At 41.6% G+C, this 14,301-nt stretch overlaps 1 protein-coding gene across 6 annotated transcripts in view; it reads left to right on the top strand.

Annotated features, from left to right (window-relative positions):
• Positions 1 to 1,843: 1,843 nt before the first annotated feature.
• Positions 1,844 to 14,301, top strand: part of fhod1 (formin homology 2 domain containing 1) — a 51,062-nt gene continuing 38,604 nt past the window's right edge. For all 6 annotated transcript variants that reach the window (XM_080884001.1, XM_080884000.1, XM_080883999.1 and 3 more), the window contains exons 1-2: positions 1,844 to 2,069; positions 11,965 to 12,071. In XM_080884001.1, coding sequence (XP_080740127.1) covers positions 1,899 to 2,069; positions 11,965 to 12,071 — 278 coding nt within the window. In that variant the 5' untranslated portion in view covers positions 1,844 to 1,898. The remainder of the gene's footprint in view (positions 2,070 to 11,964; positions 12,072 to 14,301) is intronic.

Here is a 14,301-nt window from a genome sequence, read left to right as displayed (position 1 = left end):
GTGATGGGTTACAGGCACTGTTAGCATCACTGTCTGACATTTAGTCACAATTGTCTCAAAGTCCCATTGCGCTAAAAACTGCTTAACATAGATGTAATGTTGCCATTTGTTTTAAGATCAGCTACTGCACATAATTTATATAACTTGTAAGCATGTGAGTGACATAAAAATAATTCCTAAAAGCTTCATAGATGTTGATAAAGTTTAATCCAGCTTGATTGATGCCTCTAGCAGGAGTTAGGGAACAGACATACATATTTATGCTACAATGATTATGGTAAGATTATACCTGGGATGTCAGATTGACTATGACAGTGTGCATATGTAGGTTGTGTGTAGCTTTACATCATTTCCTTAGGGATTAATAAAGTATTCTGATTTTTTATTTTTTTATTTTTTTTATTTTTTTGCATTAACTTCAGCCACATGAAATGTAAAAAGAAATATTCTGAAAGGATATTTCTTTTATTTTTATTTTTTCTGTCATGTTTTTTTTTTTTTTTTTTGCTGAAGTATTTGATATTTGAACATTTATACATCTGTATCCCTAGGGGTTAAGAAAGTGAGTCCAAGTTCTTTGTGGGGATTTAAGCAGTTTTTATGACAGAGAAAAAGCGCAGGTGTTTGCAGGTGTATATTTTTTTAATTTCCTAATGACACTTTTCGGCATCACTCTTTAAGCTGGCTAGAAGAACAACAAGCATTAATGTGTCATTGAAAATCTTTGTACTACAGTCAGTCATCCACCAGAGGACGCTGCTGATCAACAAACGGCTCTGCTGACGGGCCTCGTGAGGATGGAGCGGTTAGTAAATAAAAGTTCGCCGCAAAATCTGGATTAGCAGCCTAACACACTGCACCCCGAGGCTCCAGGAGCTGCATGCTCATCCATCAGCTCTGCCCGTGACAGTTTGATTGGTTACGTTTTCTTATATGCAACCAACATAAACTACAATACCACATGTGCTCAGCTTCTGTCACATAACCTGCCTTCACAAAGAATCAATAAACATTTTTTAATGTGCAGATAACTTTTAAAAACTTGCTGAAAAGCTTGACTAACATGAATGAAGTTTAAAAGCAGTTCACCGTATGTTCTGCCACATACAGAAGCCAATACTCTGCTCATACTCAGCATAGAGGACATGTGATCAATCTGACAGAACCTCTGTGCTTGTCTAAATACCGACCGATCATAGACGTTCAGTCCTCGCCATCACTTTCATGACAGACTGAGCCAATCGCACAGAGAGCGTGCCACCCCGCAGTGACATCCTAAACCTTATGATGGTCTCTGGCACAGCCTGGTGGACTATTTTCTGGTTGACACCAAAAACCACCAGTCTGCATAAAAAATGCAGCATTTGCTGCAAACAAGAACACAAGTTATCAGTGACTAGTCCAACTAACGGTCAGTGAATACTGAGATTAGGATTTTCCTGAAGTGGGTATTGTATTGCTATCTGATTATCTTGAAGTATACTTTGTCAGACCTTTGTGTATAATTTTAATTAGAATAAAAGTGCCATTCAAATGCCTCAATCTAAGTAAAAAAAACGTGGTCTTTTAGTGTGATCTCATAAGGGTAACTTTGGGTGATCTGAGCAGATTGGAGGGTGAGTTCACTGATATGCACTAAGAAATATGACCTATAACCTAATCCAGATCTGATGAAAATAAGAAATAAATAAGAAATAATCTCATCATCAATAAAGTGTTCTTTTGAATCATGTCTTTTTCTTTTACACTTTAGTTTTACTTTGAAGGCGCCGGAAGTGAGTGTGGCGGCTTTATATCTGGAGCTGAAACTTTCTCCTCTCATTTAAAGTTGCTTCCAGCGGAGGACGGACCTTCGCCGACAGCTCGCACTTTTACAGCCGCAGTCGGGTCACGGGCGCATGGCCATGGCCTCCATCGTCTGCCGGGTCCAGTACTTGGAGGACTCGGATCCGTTTATCTGCACAAACTTCCCCGAACCTCGGAGACCTCCGACGGTGAACCTGGAAGAGAACCTGCCGCTCAGCGAGCAGATCGCCGGGATCCACAAGCTGCTGGAGCCGCCGCTGAAGGTGGGTCACTGACGGGACTACCTGGTTAACGCCAGTCCTGCCGGGGAGCTTAAACCTTTACGGGGAAACCTGCGAAACCGGACCGGACAGAGAGGCTGGGGTGGGAATAAGTTTTAAATGCCTCGAATTATCCGAGGCAGGCGACAGTTTTCAGGTGTCAAAGAGGCGTTTATGATGTTTGCTGCAGTCCAAAAACACACACCGGACTTTAAAATCATACAGCCTGGTGCGTCCGAGTTGGAGCCGAAACGCGAGTCGTTCAACAGGATAGCAGCTGTTATTCCTTTTACACATTTAATACTGAAATCAATACAAGTGTAAGAGAAACAGGACTTTATCGACCTGCTCCTCATTAAAGTAGAAAACGTTTTAATTAGACTTATATCCGTTTCTCTTTTTTCAGTCTGATTTTCCACGTGAGAGCTTTTTCCTTAGTCCCAAGCCCCCTTTCTCTGTCAGGGATTCAGAATCGATCAGAACATAATCAATAAGGCTTAACGTCACTGCAGGGTTATTTTCACAGCAGAGGCATTCAGCAGCACCCTGAGACAAAATAAAGCCGTCTGTTTAATCGAGATGGAAAAGGGGCAGAAGGCAATATAAAACTGCATAATGTGCCTTCAGAAAGATGAAAGGTTAGGAACTGAATAAGTGCAGGTGCAGTGAAGGGAAGCTAAGTGGAAAAGGTTAAATTAACGAACTGTAACTCCAGGTTTATTTCGGGGACAGAAGGTAGACCTGAATGACCCCACCGGGAAGTCTCAAAGGAAAAAACCAAAACACTCAGCACCCTGTGCGCTCAGACTGAAATGTCAACAACATTTTGTACACTTGGTTATCTTCCCTAAAGGGTGAACCCTGCTGACTCTGTGTTCATCACGGGTTTAAGACCAAATCGTTTGTCTTTCATCAAAAAGACCATTTAATGCCTGAAAGCTGTGGGGGGACTTGTGTCCTATTATTTCCCTCTCAAACCGAATGATCAGGCCGTGTCATATTGTAAAGACCTCATAGAATAATATTATTCAGCCTGCAGGCTTACTTGTGGTTCCTGCTTTTCTGAAAGTAGAATGGGAGGCAGACCTTAAGGGTCTCTTCCTGTTTAAAGGAAGTTCTTCCTCCCCACTGTCACAAAGTGCTGCTCATACTGGATCTTCTGAACATTTGTATCACTGGGAAGTGTCTGCAGGTGATTGTTGTGAACAGGGACTGTATAAATAAAACTGGATTGATTCAAAATGAAGAAGTAGTCTTCCTGCCCTTTGAAGCTATGTATGTGCAGTTTTGCCTCATGAAATTATTGTGAGAAGTCGTGTTGCTCCGCTTCTCAATGGTCCATTCTGTCAGGGAGCTGAAAATGTGGCTGAAAATGGTGAATTTAATGCGTCGTTGTTTGGAAAAACGGAATAAGCTTCGTGGTCCTGTTTCCTGTTGCTTGGGTGACTAATGATGCTTCTTTGTGCTAAGGAGTCTGTTTTTCCAAACAGGAAGTGACTGCAGCGTCATGTCACTCAGGCTCACTCAGCATTATGTCAGCATGCTGTTACACTGCAGTTAGTCATGTTACATGTAAGCACACATTCCACAGTTCTGATGGTCTGAAGTACACGGCACAATAAAGTGATTGCGTAACATTGCTGACAAAAGCGGCGTCTGGTTTAAGCGTCAAAATGAAATGAGGTTAATTTTAATGGGCGACTGTCAGAAACATCTAAATGACTTTTGGCTACAGAGTTTACGATGGGCTGTAATACAAGAAGCTTTTAATTGCAGCCTGTTAAATGAAGATTAGCAGCAGTGTTATAATTCAGTGAGCCCTGATGGTGCCAGTGTTGTGGGACTGTCTGACATTAGGTAGCATTATGAAGCTGTGGAAACTTACAGGCTAACTTCAGAGCAGCGATTTCTCTGAGGCTGGATGGTTTTCATGACAACCGCTGTACACGAACCTAATTTCCACAAAATTTCCAAGAAGCTAAAGTTGCCATCTTTGATTTCACTCGTACTAAAGCTCCTTGAGAACGTTATTATTTACCTGACTTATCAAGAAAAGCAAGGGCTGTTTTTAAAGCTGCCTTTTGTAATGACACTCTGCACGTTTTAATTAGTCCACTGTCAGGAGGAGTTTATTACAAGTCAAATATTTATTTATTTATTTTAGCGCAGCCTTTTTTCCAGACCCTTATGTCTTCTTAGTTACGTGTTTGGTTAAAAGAGATACACTCGTTTTACGACCTTGTGGTGAAAAGTGGTATTACACTAAAGTGCAGCCTTGTACATAAACAAGCATCTTTTTCCTTCACATTCTGTCTTTATTTAATTTTTAAAGGGTTTTTTTTCACAGGTATTTATAATAAGTATTTTATTCGCAGCAGAATCCTGAGCCCGGTTCTGCTGATGGTTTCTTCCTGTTAAAAGGGAGTTTTTCCTTCCCACAGTCGCCAAATGTGTGCTCATAATGGGTTGCCAGTTTTCTCTCTATTGTTTTAGGGTCTTTACCTTTTAAAAATAAAGCACCTTGAGGTGTTGTTTGATGCTATATAAAGTTCCACTGCATTTAATTGGAATTGAATTAAAGTTGCATTATTTTCACACACCAAGAGCTGCTCACAACTGTCTGTACCCGTGCATTTCTTCTTCACTGTTACAGCCTAATGAAGCTTGGACTGTGTGGTCATTTCCATCTGTCTTTTGTAACTCCATGTTGTAGTTTTAGTATTTTTTTTTTATTTATTTATTTTTTTTTTAATGGTCTTTGAAAAAATAGTTGAAAAAACTCCAAATAACTGAACCAGTCAGAAATGTTCAGAGCTGCAAGCCCTGGCAGGAAGCTGCATGTACTTATGAAAGAAAGTTGGATCAGGAATTATTTGGAGGTAAAACTTGGCGCTTAATTTAGACCTTGTTTCATCTGGTGTTAACACAAAAGAATGGAAGTTGCCATGAAACCCAGTGTACTCACAACCTTTAGTCCCAGGAGCCTTGTTCACCTTTGGCCTTTAGTTCTCTGCATTTGTGCTCCAGATGAGTCACACATGTCATTTTTGTGCACGACTCTACTACACCTTATTTTCAGTCCATGTTTGGCATGCTGCTCTAAGGCCACAGCATAGTAAACAAACGCATTAGCAACAACTACATATTTTTTATTTTTAATAATAGTGGTGAGCACCAATCAGGAGCGTTTCGAGCTGCAAGGCTGACCCAAAAAGTTCCAGAACCTTAAGATAATAATTCCTTCAGACATTTATTTTGTAAAGCGGTTTCTTTGCCAGTGAAGAACAGAGTCCCGGCAGTGGAAACACACTGAGCTCTTCCAAAGCCTCCTAGTCCCTGCAGTGCAAACACAGCTTTAACAGTGAAACCGAAGCATGACGATGACATATCTGAAGATGTGTTTTAATGGTTAGTCCATCCAGTCAGCGTCACAAGAGCAATTTACTGATGATGAATCTCATGGTTCCCTCATCTGTCTTAACCCGACTGCCATAAATGCACAAGTAGTTTTCCAGGAAAAATTTCCAGCTCTCAAGCGATCAAAAGCTCTCACAAGCTTCAGCCTCGAGCTACCGTGGTCATAGCTGCAGACAAGGAAACGGGACCCGTAACTTCTAGGAGCTGATGGAGGCTTTAGAGCCACACTTGTTCAAACTGAGAAACTCCTCATGTTTCCGTTAATGCTCAAAAGAATGTAGAAGAAATGTAACTGTGCCGCTTTAGACAGTAATCAGACTACAGTAACTACGAGCATTCAATAGTGATTTGGGTTTGGAAGGTGAGACGTTACAGCGCTGCGCACAAAAACAATAGAAATATCCGTGTGAGCTGCCAGGTACAGACTTTCAGATATGTATTATTGCTAATAGTTGAAAAGTTACAGCGGTATGATTTAAAGTTTTGCCTTCATCCATCTTATTGACGTCACATTTTGCTCTTTTTCCCTCTGCAGTTATTAAAAGAAGGATGAAGCAATCATTGCTCAGCAGTCTTTGTTTGAACATGTTCTGCACTGTTTCTGTGAAACACTAGTGCTGATTTCTCACTTTCTAAAAAAGGAAGTTCTGTTTCAAAGATTCATAGCCATCATGTGAGCCCGACACCAGCCTGCCGCGAGGCAGCCGGAGCCCGGCTGGAATTTCGAGCATCAGATAAGCACCAGAGAACGCTAGTCCCTATAGATTACATTCCTCCACTGACCCCCTAATTGTTCCCATCTTGCCCCAGGGCTCGACCTGAGGCAGCTCCCCGCCTCCTTGATAGATTCAGTGAGATAGTGAGAATGGTACACAGCCATTACATCTGCTGTGCTGCACGAAGCTGGTTCTATTTCATCGCTGTCCTCCTGCTTCACTGCCTGGTTTTTGGAGGAAAAGGGTGGGACCTGTAAACAGCAGATAAGCTCGGATGGATGCATGGACGGATGTAATACTAAGAGCAATGTGTTGATAAGAGCTGAACAGGCTTTTCCTTCCTAAAATTTGTAGGCAGCAGTTGCACAAACAGTCTGTCGATGAGTTTTGTTTCATACGCTCAGTGTCGGCTTTAAAGAGGATCAAAGTAAATTAGCAGTAGTGTTTATTTAAATCGAGTGTAAAGCTGTTTGCACATGATCTCCGGACAGTGTCGCGGGAAACCGTCTGAGTTTGTCCCGTCTTGCATTCAGCACACACGGCACAAGATTCTCCACATATGTTTTGTCATTACTAAATACTTCATTTAGTTTAGGCAGTGCGTGACGTCTCGCCTTCTCCTCTTTCTCCTCAACCAAACCAGTTCAGACAGACGACTGCTCTAATACAATTCATAAATTAAATAAAACACAAAGTCATCCGGGCACCACTTTCACTTTTCTGTCATGGTACGTTCCTGTCAATTAGAACTTCTTTGCAGACAGACGAGGTGTTTATTGACCTGGCATGAGAGTGTGTCCTGGTAAAGGTTTCACTCCATTTGTTGTACCTGCACGATGAATGTGAACAAAACAGCTGAGGGGCCTCTTCTAATTTCCCCTGTCAGCTGTTGCCACAAATGAACAGAGAGAGGATAACGTATCAGGCGTCCAATCAGCTCAACGTCTTCCCAAAGCCTTCGTTACTCCCCGTGTTTACTGGACTCTTATCTAGAATCAAGTCAAATGTGATTGGCTGGTGGGAGCTGGATGGATGCGCTGATAGGCCGATGCGCTGTACAGACTCGTCCGAGCTGATGTTGGACGAGGCGCATTTGCAACCACTGCATTGTGTTTTCAGGCAGTTGTGTGTTATTTGTGTTACAACTCTGCAGCACTCTTTGTATGTGATTCTTTCCAGGTTAACGTCACTTGCCCCAAATCTGAAGTAATTCCAAACAATGGATGATGATCCCCTTCAGGAGGCAAGCTCTTCACTTCCTGCTGTGTCAGACATTTGATGTTTGTTTTGACAGGATGTTGTAAATCTGTCTTTTAACATTTGTTACTCATACAGACTGGAAAAGGGAACAGCTGTCAGAGCACGCTTTTTAGTATTTAGTTTAATTGTGGGAAGCCAAAATTGTGATTGAGATTTAGATTTGACTAATTGTGCAGCCCAAGAACACACACTCGTGCTCGGAGTGAATCATTTGCACGGTTACCGTCTCTGTCCTCAGAGTTTGTAGCAGGGCATCTAATCCAGCTGATTCAAATTAGAAAAGGTGGAGTGTTCTTCAACCTTTCCTGTTTGGTTTTGCAAAATAATAAATACAGTGATGACACAGTTCTGCATAACGGAAGCATCTACATTTTGACCCAGTGGGTCAATAGGATGCTAATCAATGAGGACCAAGAGGGGGGGAAGTTGGAGGAGGAAGGCGCCACAACGTGCGTATGTGTTTAAGCCATTCCTGTCCACTCTAAGATGTTAGGTTAAAAAACATTTTTAACCATTTTGTCCCCACTTCATGGAGATCACCGTAAAATACTAACACTCACAGCCGAACTCCTTTATTTGGGCAGAATCCTGGTGAGATGGAGAGTCGGTGTGTGCTTCCTGTGTCTGTACTCCAGCTTCCTCCTACGGTCCAAACACTTGTTAGCTTAACTGCAGATTCTAGATTACCATGTGAGGTAGATGTGCTCTGTGGTTCAAATGTGACTTGGTGTTAAAGCGCCTTGAGTGGTCGGTAAGACTAGAAAAGCTCTCAGTCTGAAGGTTCTTAGTATCCAGGTCTTGGTGATCTAAGGAGCTTGGAAAGAAAAGCGACTGGACTGAAGTTTCTTGAAGACATTTCACCTCTCATGCGAGAAGCAGCTTCTTCAGTTTGCACATAAAGGTCAAAGGTCACTCTTTTGAGGATACCAATGTTTACATTTTGGACAGAGAAGACAGATGGTTTGAAAGAGGAGTGAAAGAAGCATCTATGTCCACTGTGAACAACCATCTTTGAACAGAGGGCGGGGCTTATGACACCCACTGTGCCATCTATAATCCAGTTTTGAGATCCTTCCCAGACGCCTTAACGCCCACTCGCATCCTGGGCCATTTGATCTCAATAGATCACATGACAGGGTGGGGCGTGGTCTCACTATGGGTTAGCCTGAAACCTTGGCTGATAATGACCTACACCCATTTCCACACCTGACTCAGATGATCAATAGTCGGTCAACAACCCTCTTAGGGACACTCCCAGTAGGCCTTAATAATCTGGGATTTGCAACCAATTGGTTTTAGAACTAAAGAAGCTTCTTGGATGAAACGTCTTCAAGAAACTTAAAGCAGTCCAGATGCTTTTTTTCCCCAGCTCCTTAGACTACTCGGTATAAAATGTGAGTGCAAACTCAACAAACTTTTCACAGAAAAGGAAGGTTTTTGTAGACTCAGATGTAAGATTAGTTAAACCTGAAAATGTGCAGATTGAGTCAGAGGGATGTTTGGAGCTGCTTTTATGGTCACTGTCTTCTTTAAATCCTTACTGAAAATTATAGCGAAGAAAATGTAAATCCACGAACAACCACGTGACCTGCAGTTACACCATCAGTTAAAAATGTGGAGGTGAGCCTCCTCCGCCTCCTCCGTGCAGCTCCAGGCTGACGGGAAGGATCTGTGTTGTTGGAGAGGAAGAATGTGGACCTGCAGGTCTAGAGTCTGACACTCAAAAGCAGACCTGATGTGTTTGATAACTGATTATTGTACCTGGCCATGGCTCTGCTACAAACATGCTGCCAGGCCGAGCAGGGCGGCTATAAATAGACATGAAGCTGATGTGGATCAGACCCTGTTTACTGTTTGAGAGAGTAAAAAACACATTCCTGTTGCATACTGCCCCAGAAAACCCAGAGCGTGTGTGACCTGTTGGATCGGTTTTTTAAAGCAACTTTCTGTCACATGTAAATAAAATCAGTGAAAGTATAGAAACCACAGATACAAAAGGAGGGAGGGGTTAAACAGCCATTTCTAAAATAAAAAGAATAACGTCTGACGCGAGCAGCATTCATGTTTTACAGCTGACGGTACGACGGCTGAATAACTGTACGATTATCCAACAGCACAAATGTCACACACCAGCTCCAGCTTTAGAAATGACTGTAAAACATTTACAGCAGCGAAGGTTACTAATTAGCTTCTCTCAGCCTAAACCAACTTTGTTTGCATGAAGCAGTCGGTTTTATTACAGATTACATGGATTTTTCTGAATGTGTTCCAGTTTCAATAATAAAAATCCAAGTTATTTGGATGGCGCGCCTTCTTCACTCAGAGGTTAGTCATGGAGTTCCCCAGGGTTCTGTGCTGGGACCAATTATTTTCACTGCCAAAGGGAAGAATGTATAACATGAAAGCACTGCGTGCATTTCCATTGTTCTGCAGGTAATGCCTAGTTATATTTAGCAATACAACCAGATACACGAGTCAGTTAAATTGCAGTCATGTTTTAAAGACAAAGGGCGAGATGACTTCTGTTTCCTGCTGCTAAACTCAGATTAAATTGAAGTTACTGTATTTAACCTCAGAAACACATTGACTAATCTGATGGCATTACACTGGCCTCTGTTAACACTGCAAGGAACCTTTGAGTCACTTTAATCAGTGTCTCCTTCAACAAACACATTAAACAAATATGCATGACTGCTTACTATAAAAAATTAGAAACCTCCCGTGTCTCTAATGTTATCATTTACATTCTGGAAAACTACTCGTGAGTTATGAAACGGTAATATTAAAGACCTATTAGCGTCATATTATTCCTACATTTCCCTACATGGCTGTTCAGTTTCAGACTGTGGGCTTTCTTGTGGTTCTTAGTGATGAAAAGTAGAATAGGAAGCTAAACCAGGGGTGGGCAATATCAGTCCACGAGGGCCGGTGTCCCTGCAGGTTTTAGATCTCACCTTGGGTCAACACACCTGAATCACAGGATTAGTTCGTTACCAGGCCTCTGGAGAACTTCAGGACATGTTGAGGAGCTAATTTAGCCATTTAAATCTGCTGTGTTGGTTCGAGGACACATCTAAAACCAGCAGGGACACCGGCCCTCGTGGACTGAGATTGCCCACCCCTGCCCTAAACTCTCCTTTACTTACGCTCCTCTAGGCGCGTAAGTAAAGGAGTTGTGTTGAATAATGTCTTGAAGCGTACTCAATCATCCAGGTAAATAAATCCCAAAAAGTTGATTCTGTTCATCCAGACGTAACGTTTTCAGTGGGAGAAACGTTTCGTCACTGAGCCAAGTGAGGGGCTGGTTTCAGTCATTGTGCGAATGTCCTGTTTATAAGGTTGGAAACCTGCAGTCAGCTGAGACTGAACAAAGCACTCGGATCAGTGATGAAACGTTTCTCCCACTGAACCACTACGTCTGTTGAACGATGTTGGATCGGTACCTTCCTATAATATAAAGTGTCCTGAGATGCCCATTGTTATGAATTATTTATATACAAGTACAATAGAGTTGTTATACGGTCCTGCTTTATAATGGTCGTGGTTAATTCTTGATAATTCGCTTTGTCTTTATTTTTCCAGTCAGCCAGAAGATTTACATGTCATGTAAATTCAGTAAAATCGGGCGTTGTGCAGAAACGACGGTGGAGGAATCGCATTTGTTTGAGCTAAAGCATCGGCACAACAGTCGAGTGTTTTCTGCCGCTGTTGAATCTGACAGCATTGTGTCTCATTACATTACATTGATACACCGGGACTCCATTGTTTTTAACAAGAATATAATAAATATATTGAAGTATAAATGGCATTTCTCTCTGACGCAGGACAACATGGATCGATGTGATCCTGGAGTAAATCAACGTCAGGAGTTTTTCTTGTCCTGTGGCTTTAGAGTTGACACAAAATAGAAGTTGCAGCCAAGCATCGGATCTACAGCTGTCCTACACTGTGCTGTAAATAAATGCATGAATCAATCGTCCAGAAAATCTGTTATTGATCAGCTAATTGAAGTTGGTGGCTTAAATTTTGGTGAGTTTTTGCATAAAGTGTGACTCCTGATATTGGAGGATTGTTGCATCTTGTTGTATTTGCCATAAATGTGACTGTTTTCAGTCTGTGATTTATTCGGACAGCAGGTGTCCTCGCATTAGTTACCAAATCTCAAAATGTCTTCAGCTTTATGAGGCTGGATGATCCTTTAGAAATCTGGGTGCAGCTTTAGTGTGAGACTCATCCAGATTAGCCAGTATCCGGGCAGATTACTTTCTCCCACATGAATATAGAGGCAAAGATCCACAGACCTCATCGGCTAAACCGGTCGAGTCAGTTTTGTTTGTTTGCAGCAGCGGCTGCAGGATCGGTTTCTACTGACACCAGAGATCGGTGTCCCTCGCTCTGCCTCGGCTTTTCACACACAAACAAATCTGTTCACAGCTGAGCTCTGTCGTGATTCAGCATTGGTTAAACTTGATCTTCACATATGTCTCTGTCTGTGTGTCCATCAGCTGGAAGACTGCACCCTCCAGCTGTCTCCCAGTGGAAACTATCTGGACCTGGACTCTTCTCTGGCTGAGCAGCGAGACGAGCTGGAGAGCTTCTACGAAGATGTGGCGTAAGAAAAGCTTTAGTGTGTGTGTGTGTGTTTATTGGGAACATGACTGCAGCCAAACATGTCATGCAGAGACATGCCGTCCTTGTAACCCCACAAACAGAAAAAAGAAGCACTGGACCCACACAGACCAAGACGAACGCTGTCAACAACATACTCAAGTATTAAAATAAAATAAAAAATTATATGGGGAAAAATAGCCAAGTTAAAATAAAGACAAAGCACATTTTTATCCTTATTATAAAACAATAGTAGTTTACCATTACTCATTATAATACACTTTATGTAATTTAAAGTACTATTGTTATTATTCATTTTAATTATGTTCATATAGTACATGTGTAACATTGATTGTTTAGTAAAAGTTGTTTACACGTTGTCGCGAAATCGATCAATGCAGAGCAGTGTCACAAACCACGGAGGCCCCAGAAAAGTGCAATCAAACAGCCCGGAGAAAACATCAACATGTGTCTTCTGACCAAAATGCATGTGGTGGACACTTATAAAGCAGTGGGGTACACGCGACATTAGTCACAGTTAATCGTACATCTTGTACGTCTTTAATAGCTATAAGCAGACATAGAACTTCTCTTTTCTGTAACACCTTCCATACAAGGTAATAAAACTTCAAGCCCTCAGGGTCTCTGAGGCTGATTATTGACTCTGATCATCTGTTGCCAAGTAAAGTAAAATATAGTAAGACTCCAAATGGGTTAAGGCCTCAGGCCTGACACATTCCTAAATTATATACATGTACTGTAAGCATGCATTGCAGTTATCCTTCTATGTTCTAGTTTCCCTCAGCATGTATCACCTGGAAAGTCACGCCAGTGAAGCTTAAAACCCTTAATGAACCGAACATCAACTCAAAGTAAGCACAGATATGCAATGTGTATAAAATACTTCCAACCGTACTTGTAATAAAAGTTAACATAATGGAAGGATCCTCATATGAACATCTTCAATAAACAACTGTAATGCAGTATCAATACTGTGAGAAATATTATTACATGAAATAATGCTGTAAAGAATGTTATCAATGCAGTTATAATGATGCAGATTATATGGCAGCAATAAAAGAATTTCTGTATCTCCACAACGTTTAGTGATAAATAAGTGAAAACAGTTTTTGTCGTCGGGCGCTTTAAACGCTTTGCTCGCTGCAGGCGGCGGCTTCATACTGACCGGCTGCCCGAAAACGTACGTGCCTCAGAGTATAACGATGATGCCCAATTGTGACATCAGCTAAGATGCACTGGAATAATTTGAGCTTATGCTGTATATACTATACACTCTTGCCAACACTGTCTTTAAAGGTGTAAAACATTCTGGGGGGTTAAAAAAGGCAGATGTGAAAGTGAGATCACAGGAAGTACCATTTTAAATTTAATTATTAAAGATGATTGCTATTTTATTTTATATAAAAATAATAACAATTTTAAAATATACATCTGAAGCTCAGAGGTCCAGAGTGATATTTAGAATCCCTGTGCATGTAAACGTTGTCTGAGTCAGAAACATGGGTTTAAATCACTCTGTATGGCATCATCGCTTTGACCTTCGGATCCATCTGTTGACCTTGAAGGTGATATTTTAAATTTATACTTTTCACATGTTGCCAACAGACAGCACGCTTGTAAGTTGTCGTCAATTTTCAGCCAATAAATCATGAAGTTAACCACAAAGACCTCGGGGGATGGAAGCCATTTTTTTAATCAATTGTTAACATGACCCCGCTCGTCACCGATCAAAACTTCGTGTCTACAGACAGGAGCACCAAAAACACAACTTCCTTGGTAGAGGTAATAGAAATATGAATAATCAAAATAATGCATAAAAGGAGTAAAAGAAGTAGAATTAGTGGGATAAGTTTTCTTCCACTTATCCCATTCAGGGTTAGGAGGCGGTTGAGCCTATCATAGCTGTCACAGGGCAGGAGGCCCAGGACACCCTGGACAGGTCAGTCTGTCACAGGACTAAAGTGCACAGATAACCCTGCACACCTATGGTTGGTCTTCCTAGCCTGATGCAGGTCTTTGGACTGTGGGAGGAAGCTGGAGTATCTGGGTTCAAATCCAGGCCTCAGACTGGATCTTCTTTCTGTGAAGAATCACATTCATTTCAGTGATGTGGAACTGAAACACATTATAGCTGCTTGGTGACTGTGTGTGTCCAGCAGTGTAAACTCTGTGCGATGCTGTAAGAGCGTCTGAAAAACGTATTCCTCTTTTAG

Source organism: Rhamphochromis sp. 'chilingali' (assembly GCF_963969265.1).
Source record: "Rhamphochromis sp. 'chilingali' genome assembly, chromosome: 6".
Taxonomy (NCBI): domain Eukaryota; kingdom Metazoa; phylum Chordata; class Actinopteri; order Cichliformes; family Cichlidae; genus Rhamphochromis; species Rhamphochromis sp. 'chilingali'.
Note: the sequence above shows the minus strand (reverse complement) of the source record. Positions and strands in the feature narration are given on the sequence as shown.